Here is a 17055-nt window from a genome sequence, read left to right as displayed (position 1 = left end):
AAAACCTCACGGTACTTCTAGGGAAATCTACACTTCAGTATCTAGCTCTCTACTCAGCTGGCAGAATCACTGTTTTCCTTTCAAACACACAAAAATAGGCTTTGCTCTTCTTGGGTTTGGATTATGCGGGTTTTCTTTTCTCTTTTTGTGTGTGTGGGTTGGTTTTCTTCCTCTCTCTAAAGCCTCAGTTGTTATTCTATTCCCCCACTTGAATCAGTTGCAGCAAGAAACTTCTGTTGGCTATTGGGCTTGCTTTTTTCTTTTTTTTCCTCTCTTTTTTTGTTTTTTTTTCCCTTTTTTTGTCTTTTTTTTTTTTTTGTTGTTGTTGTTATTTTTTTCTTAAACACAGGTAAAACCTAGAACAAACCGACAGTTACAACCAAGTGAAACCGAAACCGGAAGGGAGGTAGCTGGAACCCGACTCCAAGAGTCCTCTGGTGCCATCCTCCTTTCTCAGCCTGGGGTGGGGACAGCGGAAGATGCAAGAAAAGCAGGAGGACACCAGCTCAGCCTGTCTGCAAGAGGGTGGGGAGGGATTGGGGTAGCAGCTGATAGGAGTTTCCCACCCCACCATGCACCACTGACTGCTTTCTGCTCCAGCTTTCCCTCCCACTGGCCATGGACAACCCCAAGAGCTAGAAGGCAGGCTGGTGGCCCCAGGTAGGGTGCAGCCTTGGCTCGCTATCTTTGACAGAGAAGATCTTGGCACTAATGTGACCTGGACTTCATGAGCAGCTAAATGTCATCAGCATGAGCACCCTCTCCTGATCCTCCCAAATTCTTGTTTGATGTTGACCTACGCCACTGGGTCAGCGGGTGGACATGGTGGGAAATGTCCTTCTCACCCCCACCCAATGGCCATCGTAGCCATGGAGGGTCTTTCCTATAGACTCCACTGGGCATTCAAGGCCCTTACAGTGGTAGATGCTGCAAGGCCATCCAGCTGGCCTTGCCCCAGCATGGGAACACAGGGAACAAGAGCTGAGTCCATGCCCCATGGCTCCCCTCTCCACATCCCCCTGGATGCACGGTACAGCACCTGAAACGCAGAGGGCAAAGCTTTGCCTCAATGCTATCTTTTCTCAAAGAAAAAAAAAGCCATTGGATTACTGGATTTAACATGACTCAGAGCAGAACTTCTGCTCCCATTGGAGGAGATGGACAGTGCCAACATAGCAGTTGGAAAATAAAAATCAAATAGCAGCATGGAAAGCCCATGGGAAAGGGAGTTTGGTCACCCCTGGACTGCAGGAGTGAAGCTGAGGTGTGAAACTGCTGGCAAGAAGCCACCATCTCCCTTGAGCTTGAAGGACTCCAACTCAGTGAGCAGGGGCTGGCCCTGGCTGGGCAGAGGAGCTCATCAGGCCCTGAGCTCCTGGAAGCCCACAGCAGCAAGTGGCAATAACGTTTATACAGACCTGTCTCTTGTGGGCAATGTCTTAGGTGGGACAAGCAGATGGAAAATCTCCTCCATGCTGAACTGCATCACCAAGAAGGGGATTTTGGAAACGGAGCTGCCATCAGGATTCACACAGGACCTGAACTGAGGGTCCCTGTTAGGGTAAAACCCAGGTGGCGTGGAGGGGAGAGATCACGTTAAGAGGCCTCATTGAGGACCTGATACATTGGCAGTCTGAAAGGTTGTGAGCTCTTCTGATGGATGGCACATGAACAAATTGCCAACACAAAACAGGAGGCCAAAGGGACCAGAAGGAAGCAACTTCTTCACCATTAACTCCCATTGTTAATGAGATGGCAAGGGGCAAAAGTGGACATTTTGCCCAGGCCCGGTTTTCGTCACTGCTCTCCACACTGGCAGACGTTCAGCCTAATTCCATGAAGGAGCTCTGATTCCACCACGCCTCCCTTTCCTGTGCACCCCTGTCCCATGGTGCAGAGCCATCGCACAGCTCCCATGGCCAAGCCTTCTGCAGGAATAACTAGGAGCTTCACAACAGCGCTCCTTACGTTCTCATGACAACCACCTCTCCAGGCCTCTACATTTTAGTCCTCGAGATTCACCTCTGGTTTGTTCAGATGAAAACAACCCCAATATTGGGTGACAAGAGCCTGGCTCCTTGCACCTACAACTCTGTCAGTTTTCCATATCTAGTTCTCCTCCACATTTTTACATCCACCTCTATTTTCCTTACCTTTCTGCCTTGCTCCAGTGCCTAAATGTTCAACCAAACAGGAATAGGAAAAAAGTCTTTCCAGCCTGTCTTTACCCAGTAGATGTGGTTAGAACTAGATTATCTTTAAGGTCCCTTTCAGCCCTAACCATTCTATGATTCTATGATTGTACAAGTCATAAAAGCCCCAAGGAATAGAAGGAGACTCTTTTGGATGTATGTCCTTCCTAGCAGGAGCCTGAAGCAGCAGAAAACAAGCCCAAGCCACACTGGAAAGATCTGTGGGATTCCCTTGGGATGGGTTGTAGCAGCAGTGGCAGCACTAGATGCACTGGGCATCTCAGTGACTCAACATGATGAACCCTATAATGAAATAAGCCGAGGGTCTGGCACAACACGGATGAAGCTATACAATAGGGAAGGGTGAGGTCTCCTGCAGCTAATGCCCTTTCCTTCTGGAAGATTACAAGCAGCTAAGCTCCTGGTCTATCAGAAGTCTTCAACCCACTGGCCTGGCAGCTTAATACTGACAAATACAGCCAAAATTCTAATACTGTCTCCTACGGTCCCTTCTCCACAGCACGTGCCCCTTCCTGCTCTTCCCCTCTCCTGAGAAAACAGGAGCATGAAGCGGTTGTTAGATTCAGACCACCACAAGGAGGTGGAGGAGGTCTAGAGAACCACTTGGCTGGATGAGGACCAGAAAGCAGATTCCTTTGGCTGGCTGGTGTCCTGTTTTCTTGCCCCAATGCTGAGGAAGAGACCAGAGGGTTTGAAAGGCAGGTTGTAGGTAAGCTTTAAGGCAGACTGTTTGGTTGCATGGGGTTGTTTTTCACCCTGTCCTGACACAGTAAGGAAACTAGTTGTATGGGACATAGCAGCAGGAGTAGCAGCAGCAGACGTGCTCAAATGACAAGTGCGGGCGCGAGTTACCCTCTCTGCTCCTCAGAAGCAATCATCCACCTTCCTCAATACCAGTCCTTAGACTCCCCACTCCCTGACTCCATCATGGGACCATTTGCCCATCTCCACACAGAAACATCCCAGCAGCCCTGCAGGCTACAAGGGGACTTTTTGTTGGCTTATTTGAGGGCAGGGGGAGAAGGAGGAGCTGTACAGAAAGGCCACTGCAGTCTGCTGAGCTCCCTGGCTGGAAGTAGCATTCCTGTGAGGAGCAGAAGCATCCCACATCTCGAGCTGGCTGGGCGTCTGGCAAGTCACTTGCCAAGAGCCACAGCCCTGTGGAGATCCCACCCCAATCTCAGTGCCCCGAGCATGCGATACCTTGGCATTCAGCATCAGAAAAGGCTCAGCTTGGAGTCCTCCAAGAGCACAGCCTCTTCCATGAACGGTCTGACTTGTGAGTGCTGGGGAGGGGAAAGTGTTTTTGCGTTGATCATCATCTCTCACTCTTTCTCTCTTTCTCTACTTATTTCTATAAATATGTGTACATAAATAGCTTGTTTCTTGCCTTGAATCTAAATATGAACTGTTCAGATTAGGTGGGCATAACATGCTGTTTTGATACATGAAAAGTCTTCTCGACTTGACTCTCGGTTGTTTGTTTCTCATCATCACTATTTAAGATAGAGTTAATACATAAACCCCTACTTTTGAGTTCTCCTTGGACAAAAATTAAAGGCAGACTGGTTGAATTCTAAGGGTCCCTGGTGCAGAAATGCCATCCAGTTGAGCAGCTAAATGTTAAAAACGATACCAAAAGGGATGTGGTGTCTCTCCTAGCCTGCCTTGAGCAGTGTGGTCCTCCTTTCCACGTCACTTGGCATTACCCAAGACTGAAGCCACGGAGGTCTTTCTGATTGTGCTCTTGGGCGTTGGGGTCCCGGCAAGCACATTCTCCTTGTAGGTCACAGGACATGGGGAAGGGAGTAACCTGGGGAAAGAAACCAAAGACACAAAGACATGAAGGAGGGAATTATAACTACAGCACCCTGGAGAACAAATGAGACCTCTGGAGTGGTATCTTCAGAGATCAGGTGCAGCCTTCAGCTATGTTATTTCTACAGTGATTTTTAGTGCTGAGGTGGTGGTGCACTGGGGCCTCAGGTGAGCTACCTGTCCATAAAAAAGGCTGCAAGAAGTGTAAAGAACCTGTTGAACTCACTCATTCAGTTACTGTCAGGTACTCCCTTAACAGCTCATATTAAGCACATGGATATAGCTGGCTGGGAGCATGTGCTTCTCAGGCAATTCAAGGGCTTTTTGGGGTACTTACCACAGTGCTTGGATTCTGTTACACCTCCAGCCTCCTCTGGAAAGCTATCCTTACTCTAAAGGTTGCAAACACTAAATGACAGCAAAGTTGACCCCTCATCTCCCATGGCCAACTCAAATGCTCACCAAACACCACACCAGGTCCCAACTCCAGACTCCCCATGCACTTCTACCCAGCTTGGGGGGTTCGGTGAACCTAGGCCATAATTCCCTGCTGTAGGGTAGCATTTTTACTCTGTGGCTTGGGATGCTGCTTGAGTGCCTATCTATCTATGCATTGAGGTATGAACGTTCTTGGTTCCAGTTCCTCAGGAACTGAACCAAACACTGCCTGGCACATCAGTGAAGCTGCAGTCCAGCAGAGACTTCTCCAAATACCTGTTGTGTTTTAAGGTCAAGAGATGCAGCTAACGGGCACTGAGGAATGGCAAAGGAATGCAAGTAAGAGGCTTCTGCATGTATGAGCTGTCATCTGTCCACGATCTCCCTGAAGTGGGAAGGAGCTGAAACAACAGCCTGCAGACCTGGCTAGTGGAGTTGATTTTGGCTTATCACATCACAGCCTTTACATAAAGAAAAGGGGGTGGCAGTGGAACGGTGCCCTGCTTGCCCTGAAGTGAATTCCCAAGAACTTCTCCCATCTGCACAGACTGAGCAGTGACCTCATTCCTCTCCTTTACACCCCTTCCAAGGCAGTGCCACAACCTGTTCCAACGTTCCCAGCGAGGACTGCACGCATTCTCCTTCTGCTTCTCTTGGCTGTGCTGCCGCATGTTTGCTCTCTCTTTCATAAACACTTTCCTCCAGGCTATGAATCCTGAGTCTGCCTGTTACCTACGCATCATCAACAGCACATCTAGGAATGTGGAGCTAGCACCATGTGTGAGCACAGAGCTGTCATTTACACCTAGACCTTCCGTACGTGTCCCCGCATGTCCATCTCCAGCATGCCTTTCTCCTGACGCACACAAGAACGGGATGGAGGGGTGTGGATCTTTATTTCACAACTGGGGAGCCTAAGGCAGGGACATGCTGACAGAGACATTAGATAGCCAAGGCTGATCACCACATTAGGGTTTAGAGAGCCTCCCCCCCTTGCTTTTGACTTCACTGCCAGAAGACCAGGTAGAACAGGGTGATGACTCTTATTCAAGCCATGGCCTTGGTGGCTTGCGTGCTAAATAACCAACCAGCGAATGATTTGAATCTGCAATTGTGCAAATGTGGAGGTTGCAAAGAGAAGAGATAGTCCAAAAAATCAAAAGCAAATGAATTGAAATAATTAGAAACTGAAGAAGTTTATAAACTGCAGAAAACAATAGGAGCTTAAGGGTCACTTCATCCAACAGCAGCCAGCCAGAGCAAGACTGTCTCATATCACAGTGTTATGAATATTCTTAGATAGGAAAACAGAGAAGTCTGCAAACAATGGGGCTTGGGGAGGAGGCTGAGGAGGGATTGTTTAATGACTGAATTAAAATACTGAAAAAAGAAAAGATACATGAAGAAAACATTGACTTTTTCTGCTCAATGTAGAAGGAAACATTTTGCTTTCAGATCTCTGCTACAGTTCAGGTTTGACCTTTCCCTCCAAATAAACAATACAAATAACAAAGACTATTTCAGAGCAAAAATTATGTCTTGAAATAAAAACTTATTTCATTTAGAAAATGCTCAAACAAAACCATATAAATAAGTTTTCCCCTATTCTTATTTTTTATCCTAAATCATTCAGTTCAATCTGGATTTGGCATTGATTTTGACTTTAAAAATCCTCCTTTTTGTACAACAAAGTTACTGGTTGGAGGAGTTGGGAACCTGCTTCTTCCATTTGTCTTGATCAAGCTTTTTCCTCTCCCTGCCTTGGTTTCACTGTGTTTGTCTGCAACAGCCTAACAAAGGTATTCAAAGCAGAGACAGGCTCACAGGGAAGGTGGATGTTGCAGTGAGCACTGGACAACCACACACTCAGCTCAGGCATGTCAGTAGTGTCTGATATTAGCCATCACCTCCTACTGCACTTTGCTGCTGTCCATGCACAAGTGCGGCAGTGAAATGTGTTGCAGGCACGGAGATCCCAGAAATGTTGGGACGTGCAGAGACATTTCACTTATGGGAACATTGGAGCCAAGAGGGAAAGCCCTGCATAGCTACGTCTCCAAACTACGAGCTCACACTTGCCAAACCTACCCTGTGGGCTGTGCTGAAGAGTGGCCTTAGAAACCCCAACTGGCATGAGTTTGGTGTTGCCTTGAAGTGATCCACTTTTTCTTCATCCTCTGTCCTCCCGTTTCTCCTTGCAGCTCCCCCATTTCCCCCTTTTGATATCTTACAGGTGTCTGAGAAGTGTGCGCTCAGCACTGGAGCAACCAGAACAAAAGGCGCGCATAAAACACTACGACATTGCCACTCCATTGCAGCCAATTTCTGGTGAGAAGGAGCCACCACAGAAGGAATGTCTTGCTGTGTGGTGTCCTCTAGAAACCCTCCGGTCTCCTAATAGTGACATGGACAGAAGAGCAGAAGCTTTCTCTCTGGGGCAGACGAGAGCAGACAGTTTCATGGCTCAGCAACAGCTCACAGCAGTGGGTAGCCCCAGTGTAAGAGGGTTCCTTCCTGATCAGATTAGTCTTATTCACTTTATGTCCCTTACAGAGCTTTTTTATGCAATCTGATTTTTACAGTGCTATTGTCCAGATAGATGAATTGTTTTGTCTTATGGTAGTGAGCTCCAGAGATCAGTTTTCTATTATGTGAAAAGGCAGAGATTTCTATGGGTAATGAGCACATCCACGGTCATATTAGACAAGAGAAAATTCTCCAAACACTTAGCAGTAATACAGGGTTTCCACTTTAAACAACATCTACAATACACATTTGAGTTCCCCAGGGACCTGATTTCCACAGGTATTTAGGGCATCTAACCCCCACACAGCATCAACCAGGATTGCCACAAGTACCCAATTGAGAGAAATCATAAAACCCCTTAGAAGAAGGAGTGTCTCTGGCCTTGGGCTCACACAGTGATAGCCCTCTGGAGTACAGAGCCATGAATAAAGCTGCTGGATGTGCTAGGAATAATAAATGCAAACCTTTATCTGAATGGTAGCCCATTTAGGTGTGGAGCCCAGATCTACATACTCCAAGATGAAGTGCTTCTTTTCTTTTTAAATAGGTCTGTGAAAGCCCAACTCATTAACAGAATATATGACCTGTACTGGTATTTCCAGAGATACCCATTGTAAAGCCAGTATTAAAGAATTGGCTCTTCTTCCTTCCTGCATTTCCCTTACATCTATCTCCCCTCATAGAAAACCTGGTTACTATTTAGGAAAGCAGGGAGAAAAGGCTAAGAATTAAACTTGGAGCCTGGCTTGGTCATTGATGAAGAAATGCACAATATTGCCTCCTTAGACTAACTAAAATAGGTTGCAAATGCAAAACTGGAGAACACAGCTCCACATACCTACGTGCAACCTGTACACACACACACATACCTCCTGTGTATGATCTAGAACAGAGCTGTGGATCAGCAGCACTGAGGGTGATGTGGGTCACCTAAACCACAGACCCATCTAACTTCAACAGACACAACCTAAGTCAGGTCTGTCACTGCAGAAGCGTGATGGAGCCTGAAGGAGCAATTGCAGCAGGTATAGGGTTGTAGCCTAGGCAGGACTAGCACAGACACCAGGGTGTGATGCACGGGAGATCTGAGATACTTTCACCTTGATTAACATATGCTGCATGCTGTGAAGAGCTATGAACCCTCATTTCCACTCTCTGCAAAGGAATGGAACCCCTAAGCATCCTTTCCCATGAGACCATGGATAAAACCCAAGCTCCCTCTTGGAAACAGGGCTGCATTTGCCCTTGATGCCATGCTCCCAACTATGGGAACAAAGACAACGATACAATAGACCAGTGCAGAACTAGGATCGAGGTCATGAAATGAGTGAGAGGCCACAAATCCTCGCTACATGGCACCTATCTGAAGAGGCTGGTGACATCCCAGCTAAGAAAGGCCAGTCTATAGGGAAGTGGTGGGAATGCTGACACGAGAAATCCCAGACAGGTACAGGGAGGGATGGGAAACAGTCCTGCAAAGGGTCGGAGCTCATCCCTCACAAAGGCTCCTATCGGGCTGACCCCATCAAAGCAGCATCAGGGTAGGCAGAATCAGGCCCGGGGTGTGTTGGAGGCGAGGGGGAAGCAGGGGAGGAGGGCTGCGAAGTGTTGGGAAACAGCCTGTTGTTAGATTTCAGGCCTGAAGTGTTTGCGAAATGTCCCAGACAAGCCTAACAGGGAACCTGAAGGCCCCGCTGCAGACAGAGGCACTGCGGGCGAGCGCGGCGTGCCGAGATAAGCGTGGCAGGCTGTGCCGAGTGCTGCAGCCCCGTGCCTCCCGAGACCCTCCCTGCTCAAACACCGGGAGTGTTCTGTTCCCTGACAAGGCCCTTGTGGGACAAAAATGCATCTTGTGAGGGTCTTCTCGGTGGTTTTCGGCGCTGAGGTCACCAGGGCTGTTTGGAGATAACGGAACAAGAGCGAGCCCCCTTTTAACTCGGTGCTGGTATGCAGGTTCACACCTAGGGCACCGCTCCGGAGGGCCTGGGAAAGGCGAAGATGAAGCTCTCTTCTCTGTGCAGCACAAAGAGTCTTGAAGGCTTGAACTTTAATTCACTGCCCTGCCATAAACCAGGCTTCCACCCACTGAAGCCAGGAGACGTGGTGGAACGAGACACAGCTCCGCTGAACCCAACAGATCCTCCTCTGTCTCTATCGGGTGTGAACTGGGAGCAGCCTCACCAGAACGGGTGGAAGCAGGGTGGCCCAAAGCCAGCAGGGATTCCCAGGAAAGCCCTGCCCGCATGGATCCCCGCATCCCTGCCTGCCCGCAGCGAGGGAGCCCGGGTGCCAAACCACACGGAGCTCAGTTGCTCAGCAATCAGCTGCGCTTCCTACCCTCGTGCTACTGATTGTGCAAACACGAATGTAATTAGTCTAAATAATCACCAAAGATTTAATAGGAGCCAGACCACCCAGAGGCCAAATAACTGGCGGTGGAGCAGGGAAGGTTTGTTCGCTGGTTCTTGTAACACTTGCTAATGAAGTGAGGTTGGATAGCAAAGCAAACACCCTCTACTAGCACATCCCCTGGGAACGCTGTATGCTGTGGGAAGCCCCATATCCTTTGAAGCCAAGAACGTTCTCGCAGGATAGGCAACATGTGCTACTACCATCACTGCTTTTAATTTATCGCTGCCTGGAAAGTCTCCCTGAACGATTATGAAACCAATAGCTCTGAGCCCCAAAATAAGCTCCCATCCCAGCCAACCATGACTGAAAACACTCCTCACATGGCAAACAGCGAGCCACCGAGGCTGCGACAAGCAGCTCATGGGGAATTGAGTTCACCCACAGGCCTGGGTGACCCAGCGTGCTTGGAGCATGCAGCAGTGCTTCCAGAGGCATGAAGCAACACTCCACATTGCATCCTTCCTTCCTCTGTTGCTCACCCACCATTCATTGTATCTCACCAGCTAATTATAGAGCTGACAAACACACCCAGCTGGGGACATTCAAGTTGTTGGGAGCAGCATCCTGGCAGGATCATCAATTCTTCTGGATAAGCAGAATTTCTTCAGCCAAGGTGGTCATTTAAGCTGCTAATTGCATCAACTGCCTCAAAACCATGTTCTGCCGATGGAGCAAGATCTGAGATTGCCCAAGTCAGGTTTGTGTTGCTGTTAGAGACCTGGGAAAAGGCGCTTGTATCTCCAAAATACCAAGAAGTGGTTATTTCTGTTCTTGGGATAGGAGTGTAGCAGACCCCCCTTTCTGAGGAGACAGGGATAGTCTTGGGAAATCCCTGCTGGAGCCAGCAGCAGCCCCTTAGTTCAAAGCTCTTTTCTTTAGGCCTTGAATTCTCGGCCATAAAGTCTCTGAAGAGGTTTTGATAACTTGCCTATCTTTTAGATAAGCAAAGCTTGGGATGAATCCCACACGGTCCTCTATCTACCGCAAGTCCTCATTTGTTTTCCGCTGAGGCACTTGCTGGTTTTCCTCTCCAAGGTGTTGGACAGAAATGTCAAGAGGCTGAAGGGGTGGGATGATTTTTCTTTCTCTTTTCTAAGTGCTATGGGGCAAAGTGGTTGAGGGAAAACCTGGGTGATAACTGACTGAGACAGGTTTTTCTCATGGGAGCTGTAGGTTTACCCCTTCCGTGACGAAAAGGGAAGGCAGAGAGGAAAGACAGATGAAAGTTCACCTTTTCAAATGGCTTAACTTGGGGGGATTTTAAACCAGCAAAATTCTTGGGTTTAAATCTTCAGGGATCAGATTTTAAGCAAATCTGTGATTTGCTTAAAGCCTGGAACAACGTACGTGAGCAGGGCCTAAAGAGAGACATTTCCATTTCTGCAAGGCTTTTCTAGGCAGCTTTGTCCAGGGAAAACTTGTAAAAAGGAATGGGAAGAGAAAAGAAGTGAAGGAGAACAGTGACTGGAGAGATTTCCTGAGATGAATCAGAAAGAAATAGCCATAGCCTCTCTCCCTGCAACCACACACCCCAGGAGCAACTCGCAGGCAGCCGCCAGCCCAGTGAGAGCCGGTTATGCCCAAGTTATTTATTTTTCCCACTTTAGCAGTGTCACGTATTTAATGTTTTAAAAACCAGCATCTTCTTTTATCTGTGGCAGGATACAAAGCAAGAAGCAGCTTCCTAGAGCAGCCAGGCAAAAGGGAGCTGGCAACCTGTGCTGGGTCAGGAGGGTAGGAAGATTAAAAGGAGATGGGATTTTGCTTTGTCCTTCATGGAAGACTTTATCCCCTCCAGATACACAACAGAAGCTTTCTCTCCCTTGGAGGCTGGCCGGCAATGGCCTTCCTGTCTCTCAAAGCTGCTCCTGGGTCATGCACAGGGCAAGCTGTGAGCAGCGCAGCCCCGTCCCCTGCCCCATCTGCAAACCCAAACACTGGCCCCATGCTCCCCACCTGCCCCATGAGGCACTGCAGGACTTGTGTCCCCGCTTCCTTGGGTGGCACTTGTCCCTGGGCCAGCCCTGGCTTCCCTCCCGCTGCAGGGGGATGCTGATCAATTAGCGCCCAACAAATAATTAGGCTGATGAATGTCTCTTTTTCCCGTTTGCTGACTGCGGCTGCCTCCAGTTTATGCTCAGAATATAAGCGAATTTATTCGCTGCCATTTGTAGCATTCAAAAGAGAGCTTTAATGATTTCTTTTAAGCTCCCTAGCCCGATTGTGAATAGCACAGGGCAAATACTCATTATTCCCTATCTAAGCAGCAGTGCTGATTAGTCGGCAGCTGGTCAGATAAGTCACACTGCTCTGTTCCCCTCTCGCTGCAGAAATGCACAAGGTCATTTGCTGCTAATGCTCAAATGCAAAGGGAAAACATGGCCTAAGCGACTGCCTCCATGGAAGTCCCTGGTGGATTTTCAGGGCAACAAAACAGGAGCGTGCAAATGAAATAAGAAGGCTCAGCATGGAAGTGAATATGGGTTGAGGAGTAATTTTGCTTTCACGCAGCCTGGTTCACAGCATTGTGTGCAGCTGAGAGCGCGTTTGGGAGGGTGGTGGGATTGCAGTGAAACTCAGTCTTGACAGTTCGCGGACATTAAAGATCTGCAACCAGCTTTTACTTGGCTGTTAACTCCTGAATCTTCACATGATGCAATGTTAATCTTCAGCCCTTTCCTAAAATAATGTGTGGAGTTGCAATGTTCTGTTTAAATGTGAACCATGTGTCACCGCGGCAATGGCTGCAACGGTGAAAAGATGATAAATCTCAAGCTTGTAAAATGTCCTGTGACATTTCGGGAGAAAAACAGGTGTTGCATAAATGTTAGACATTTATGGGTAAACTTGCAGGGGCTTTAAAAGACTGACACATCTGCCACATAGTATGTAACCCTGAAAGGAAAGGAGCAAAGCAGGCTCTTTCATGTGTCTCGCTCTTTCTACAACCGAATGAAAATACATCCTCATCTGGTACTGGAATTAAGAGAGCTGGACTCTCCCCTCCCTACGTCTCCTCCAGGTTTTTGGCTTTTACACCCAACGTGTATTTTAAAACTGTGCCTTTTTAAGTAGGTGGCAAACTGTGCTGGAAGGATTTGGTATGCGGAGTATTTTTATTCAGCTCCCTTTTCTCTCACCTTTCATTGTTTTTCCCTTTGGAATATCTCCTGTAACACTCCACTCATAAACCTCTTCAAAGGGAGGGCTGTATTTGAACAGCCTGGCCTGAAATCTGGTCTCAGTCAAAGGCCTCAGACGGGAAAATCACTCGCAGAGCCGAGCCCCAGGGCTGCTGCCGCAGGTGGCGGCGGCCGCTTTGCAGGCAGAGAGGTGCTGCCTCTTCGGCTCTGACCCGCTTGGGTTATTATTCCCCCCTTTACCTTATAAATGTAATAAACTGGGACTTAGCATCTTGTTTTTGGCATGGAAGGTCTGAGGAGAAGGTGGTTTTCTCGCTTCTCCTGAGAGCTTTGTTCAGCTCCTGGGATGGCGTTAGGTATTTTGGGAGAGAGATTTGGAGAGCTGAATGCCTGCCAAGGAAGCAATGAGCTCTGTGGTTCAGCCCTCAACCCATGTGATCCCTAGGATGGGTGTTTCTAAAGGACAACATAGGGTCACTCCATTTCCCCTGGTCACAAGGATACAGCTCCCAGTGAAGTCAGTCGAAGAAGACCTAAGACTTACCTCCAAAACCTCCCTCTCTATGAGGAAACCCATCAGATGTGTGACGAGCTGCCTGCCTCTGAACCACTTGCCCTTTGCACTGGGCATGTTTAACACAGAAACCAGTAACCAAGTGGGCTACAAAGTGCTTTCCCCCTCTTGGGTGGTCACTTGGTTTCTGGGTGGCAGTGAAGCAGCCAGATACTTTGAGAGTGACTCGCCTGGCTGGTAAGTGCTCATAACTCTGTACAGACCCCACTCTGTCTCAATTCCCTGCCCAGTAATAAATTATTCCAAACCTTAATCCTATCCGTTTCCCCATCAGTTCGGCACTCACATCTCTCGTGTTTCAGTCCCATCCCCACCCCTGTGATACACTGTGCCCTCAGCTCTTGTCTTGATGGGGCTGGTTTGGGTCGGTCCCATCCCAGCCACCTCAGTTCCATTCCTCTGGCACCACTTGGGGTTTTTCATCCTCAAGCCTGAAGGCAGCGAGATAAAGTTTCCCAGGCAGGCTGTTGTTGGAGGAGAAGACCTACCCATGCTGAGCTACCGGCCACTTCCAGCTCTGCCCTCCTAGCTGGTGGGCCTGTGAGGTCAGTGAGCAAGCTGAGATTGCCCTTGGGCTGCTCCTCCCAAGGAGGTGGAAAAGCAGCCAGAGATGGGAATCTCTTCTTGGAGATGGCACTGAAGACAATCTGCTGCCTGTCACCCTGCTTGTCTCTGCAGTGGTGGATTCAGCAGGGAGCCCTGTGTGCCATCCCCATGCTCTACTCCATCCTTGGGGAACACAGAAGCTCACCTGCCTCTGCTTCCCTCCCCGCACATGGCTTGCAAAAGAAACACAGTAACACAGGGGAAGTTTGTCCAAAAGGCATGTTTAGGAAAACTACTTCTTCCCCAGTGGAGAAATGAACTCCTTCCACTTGGAAGACATGTCCACTTCCCTATCCCAGTGTTCCCACATGGGCCAGAGATAGCCCACAGAGCTCCACTGGTAAGAGATCTTTGGTGGAACCAAGGAAAAGAAGCTTCTGGCTAAAGCTGTCTTAGATAGGACTGTTCCCTGCAGAGACATCTTCATTCCCACAGCTGTGGTAGAGAGGAGCTTCTTCCTCAGATAAGTGAAATGAATGATGTCTGCTGAGCCCAAGCTCCCTGAAGATTTGAAGTGTTAGCCATATATATCAGATACTTAACATAGCTGGGTTGTCACTCTGATGCACACTCAAGTCTTGAAGACAAGGTAAAAATCTCACATGACAGAAGCTAAGCTTTTCTTTCCTTTCTTTGGGAAACAAGTTTAAAATCTATCCTGCTTAGCAACACATGAAAAGTTGTATTGCTTCAGACTACAGGTTTCACTGCCTCAGTCACTGCCTCTAAAAGTACCCAGAAACGGGTGTTAAAGAAGCACAAACTCAAAGGATATATGGAGGGATCCTTCCCCAGGCTAAAGCAGTCAATGGTTTAGATAGTCCTGAGCCAGAAACTGCATCCAGATCAGAGGATTTAATGGCCACTGAAGGAGGTAACCTCCACAAATATACTTATTCTCTTTCTGATTTCAAATATAATTTTGGTCTTAGTGACTTACTGGCAATGTATTCTATCCTTCAAATGCACATTGTGCGAATAAGAAATGCCTTTCATTTGTTTAGATCCTGCTTTTAGGTATTAGCTCACCCCCTCATTGCTGTGTGATAAGAAACACTGGGGTTTATTTTCCTCCCTGCATTAGGTAATGTTTTTATGAATCTCTGCTACTCACCATGCCCACTGCCTCTTCTGAAAGGGCAGCAGGTCCTGGTCTATGTGGTCTCTGTGCTGAAGATATTACACATCTCTACTCAGCCCTGCTGCCCTGCTCCCCACCGTTCTCTGTCCCACTCTGTCCTTTAGGAGATGGGATGGTCAACAGTGAGCCATGTGCATGTGGATACATAGAGATCAAAGTACAGACCTACAGTGATGCTTTCATTTTGCTCTCTGTTCTTTTCCTAATGACTCCTAACCTTTAGTTTCCATTTTGAGCATTGAGAGTGGATATCAGGACAGGCAAATATACCCTTGTCAGTGTTTCTGTATGAAGGGCTCCTGAGCAGTAGGTGTAGCTTTGCTGATGGATTTTGAAGGGAGCTAGCCTTTGTCTATAGAGAAGCTAAGGTTTAATTACAGTAAGAATGAATGAATGCCACTGACTATTGCAGAACCTGCCTTACACAGGTATAAGGTGGGTTATGATGAGAAACGCACATGTATATCAAGAGAGGATTTCAAAATGGACCAAAAACCCAGTGCCTATAAGCTGATGCCTGGACTGAAGGTCCTTCTGAGACCTTGGACCTCCTTTGTCCTAGCAAAAACAATTCTTTTCCAAGCACAAAGCAGTGCTCAGGAAGAAATTCCCAGCGGAAAAGGAAGGGCATCCCTACCTTTTTGGTCTTGACTGTTGAGGCGCAGCAGTCCCCACCATCATAGTTGCAGAAGGCTCTGTTGTTGATGGAGTCACAGTAGTTGTCCCCCATGAAAGGCTGAAAAGGAAAAAGCAGAAAAAGGCTGAGAGCGTGGACATGAATAAACCGTGCAACAATATGTCAGAAGGAAAACGAGCAACTTGAAGGAGCTATAGAGTTTGTAACATTATCAACTGCCCTGAAAAGCAAGAGAGAATTATTTCCCTCTCCCTTCGAAGCAGACAGAGAGGAAAAAAAGGACACTAGATGGAAGGGAAATGAGCCCTTGTTGGCTTTTCACATCCCACATAAGATGATGCTTCAGGAATATTAATGTGACTAGGCCCAGAGACAGCATCAAGGCATCTAAAATTGTGGCACCTTTTGATAATTTTAAGCTAACCTTCCAAAACTATGTGGGATAGGAAGAAGGTTATGTATAACAGCAAAACTGGCTTGCTTTTAATAGCTGTACTTTGCACCACAGTTCTCCTAACTATGCAACATGTGTCAGCAATGAGGGCACAAAACATATCACAAAGAGAAATGGAAGTGGTCTGAGCTCAGCGCAGGGACCATGTGTTCTCATTCTCTGACCACCAGTAACCCAACATGACCTTGGCCATGACACGTCATCTTCCTCTGCTCCACAGCTCAGAGCTGGGATAATGGCCATCATTCAGAGGGATGTTGTGGAGAGCTATTAAGTAAAATTCATAAATCACTTTGGAAAAGAAAATGTGGTCACTAGTCTGTGCAATGTGATCACTAGGTCTATGCGCTGCACAGGACCTGAATGATAATCACAGTTCTAACAAAAAGGCTCGAAGCCCTCTTGGTCAGCGAGTACAGAAGTCTTTCCTGGACATCAAAACTGTGCCTGATGCTCAAAAAGGCCTTTGCCAGGGATGAGAATCCCAGGAAGCAATGAAAGTTCAGAGAAGCAGATGCTCAGCAGAGAGCACAGTCATATCTGTAATACGTCTTACATGCACGGGCTCATGGGGCCATTCCCATTTTATCTGCTCTTTGGAAAATTCATTTATGCTGCACTGAGTAAAGCACACCAGGGACTTTTCCTACAAGAAGGCATCATTGCAGAGCAGGTGGGGAGCCTTTTGGAGGCTTCCTGGGAGGATTCTGCAGCAATTGCCATACCAAAGTCTCCCTTATGATAGATATCTGAAGAACCAGCCATGAGAACCATGGCTCTCCCCAGACAGAGCCATGGCTGTGCTCATCAGTCCAGCAATGGACCCTCTGCAGTGGTGTAAATGCATGCTATTGCTGCTGCTCATGTTTTGCAGGTTTAAGTATTCCTATTGGGGTACATGAAATCCATCCAGGCAATGATGGACCACAGCAGGACTACCAGGAGGGGACAGACTCATTGCATGTCACTTGTTTAGCTATGTGCAAATACTACAGATGCTGACCAAGAATTCAGAGTTACAGGGTGAGGCTCCTATCCCTATAACCTGGCTTAACTCCACTGTGACTTCCACAGAGACTGACTTCTTTATACA

General features: G+C 47.8%; 1 protein-coding gene across 2 annotated transcripts in view; it reads right to left on the bottom strand.

The window, feature by feature from the left end:
• Positions 1-303: 303 nt before the first annotated feature.
• The window catches only part of PAPPA (pappalysin 1), a 365133-nt gene continuing 348381 nt past the window's right edge, over positions 304-17055 (bottom strand). For both annotated transcript variants that reach the window (XM_057405883.1, XM_057405882.1), the window contains exons 21-22: positions 15509-15607; positions 304-4026 (exon numbers count right to left, since the gene is read on the bottom strand). In XM_057405883.1, coding sequence (XP_057261866.1) covers positions 3919-4026; positions 15509-15607 — 207 coding nt within the window. In that variant the 3' untranslated portion in view covers positions 304-3918. The remainder of the gene's footprint in view (positions 4027-15508; positions 15608-17055) is intronic.

This window comes from Pezoporus wallicus, unplaced genomic scaffold (genome assembly GCF_028554395.1).
Source record: "Pezoporus wallicus isolate ANWC-B61680 ecotype Strahan unplaced genomic scaffold, APGP_CSIRO_Pwel_v1 contig_4684, whole genome shotgun sequence".
Taxonomy (NCBI): Eukaryota; Metazoa; Chordata; class Aves; order Psittaciformes; family Psittacidae; genus Pezoporus; species Pezoporus wallicus.
Note: the sequence above shows the minus strand (reverse complement) of the source record. Positions and strands in the feature narration are given on the sequence as shown.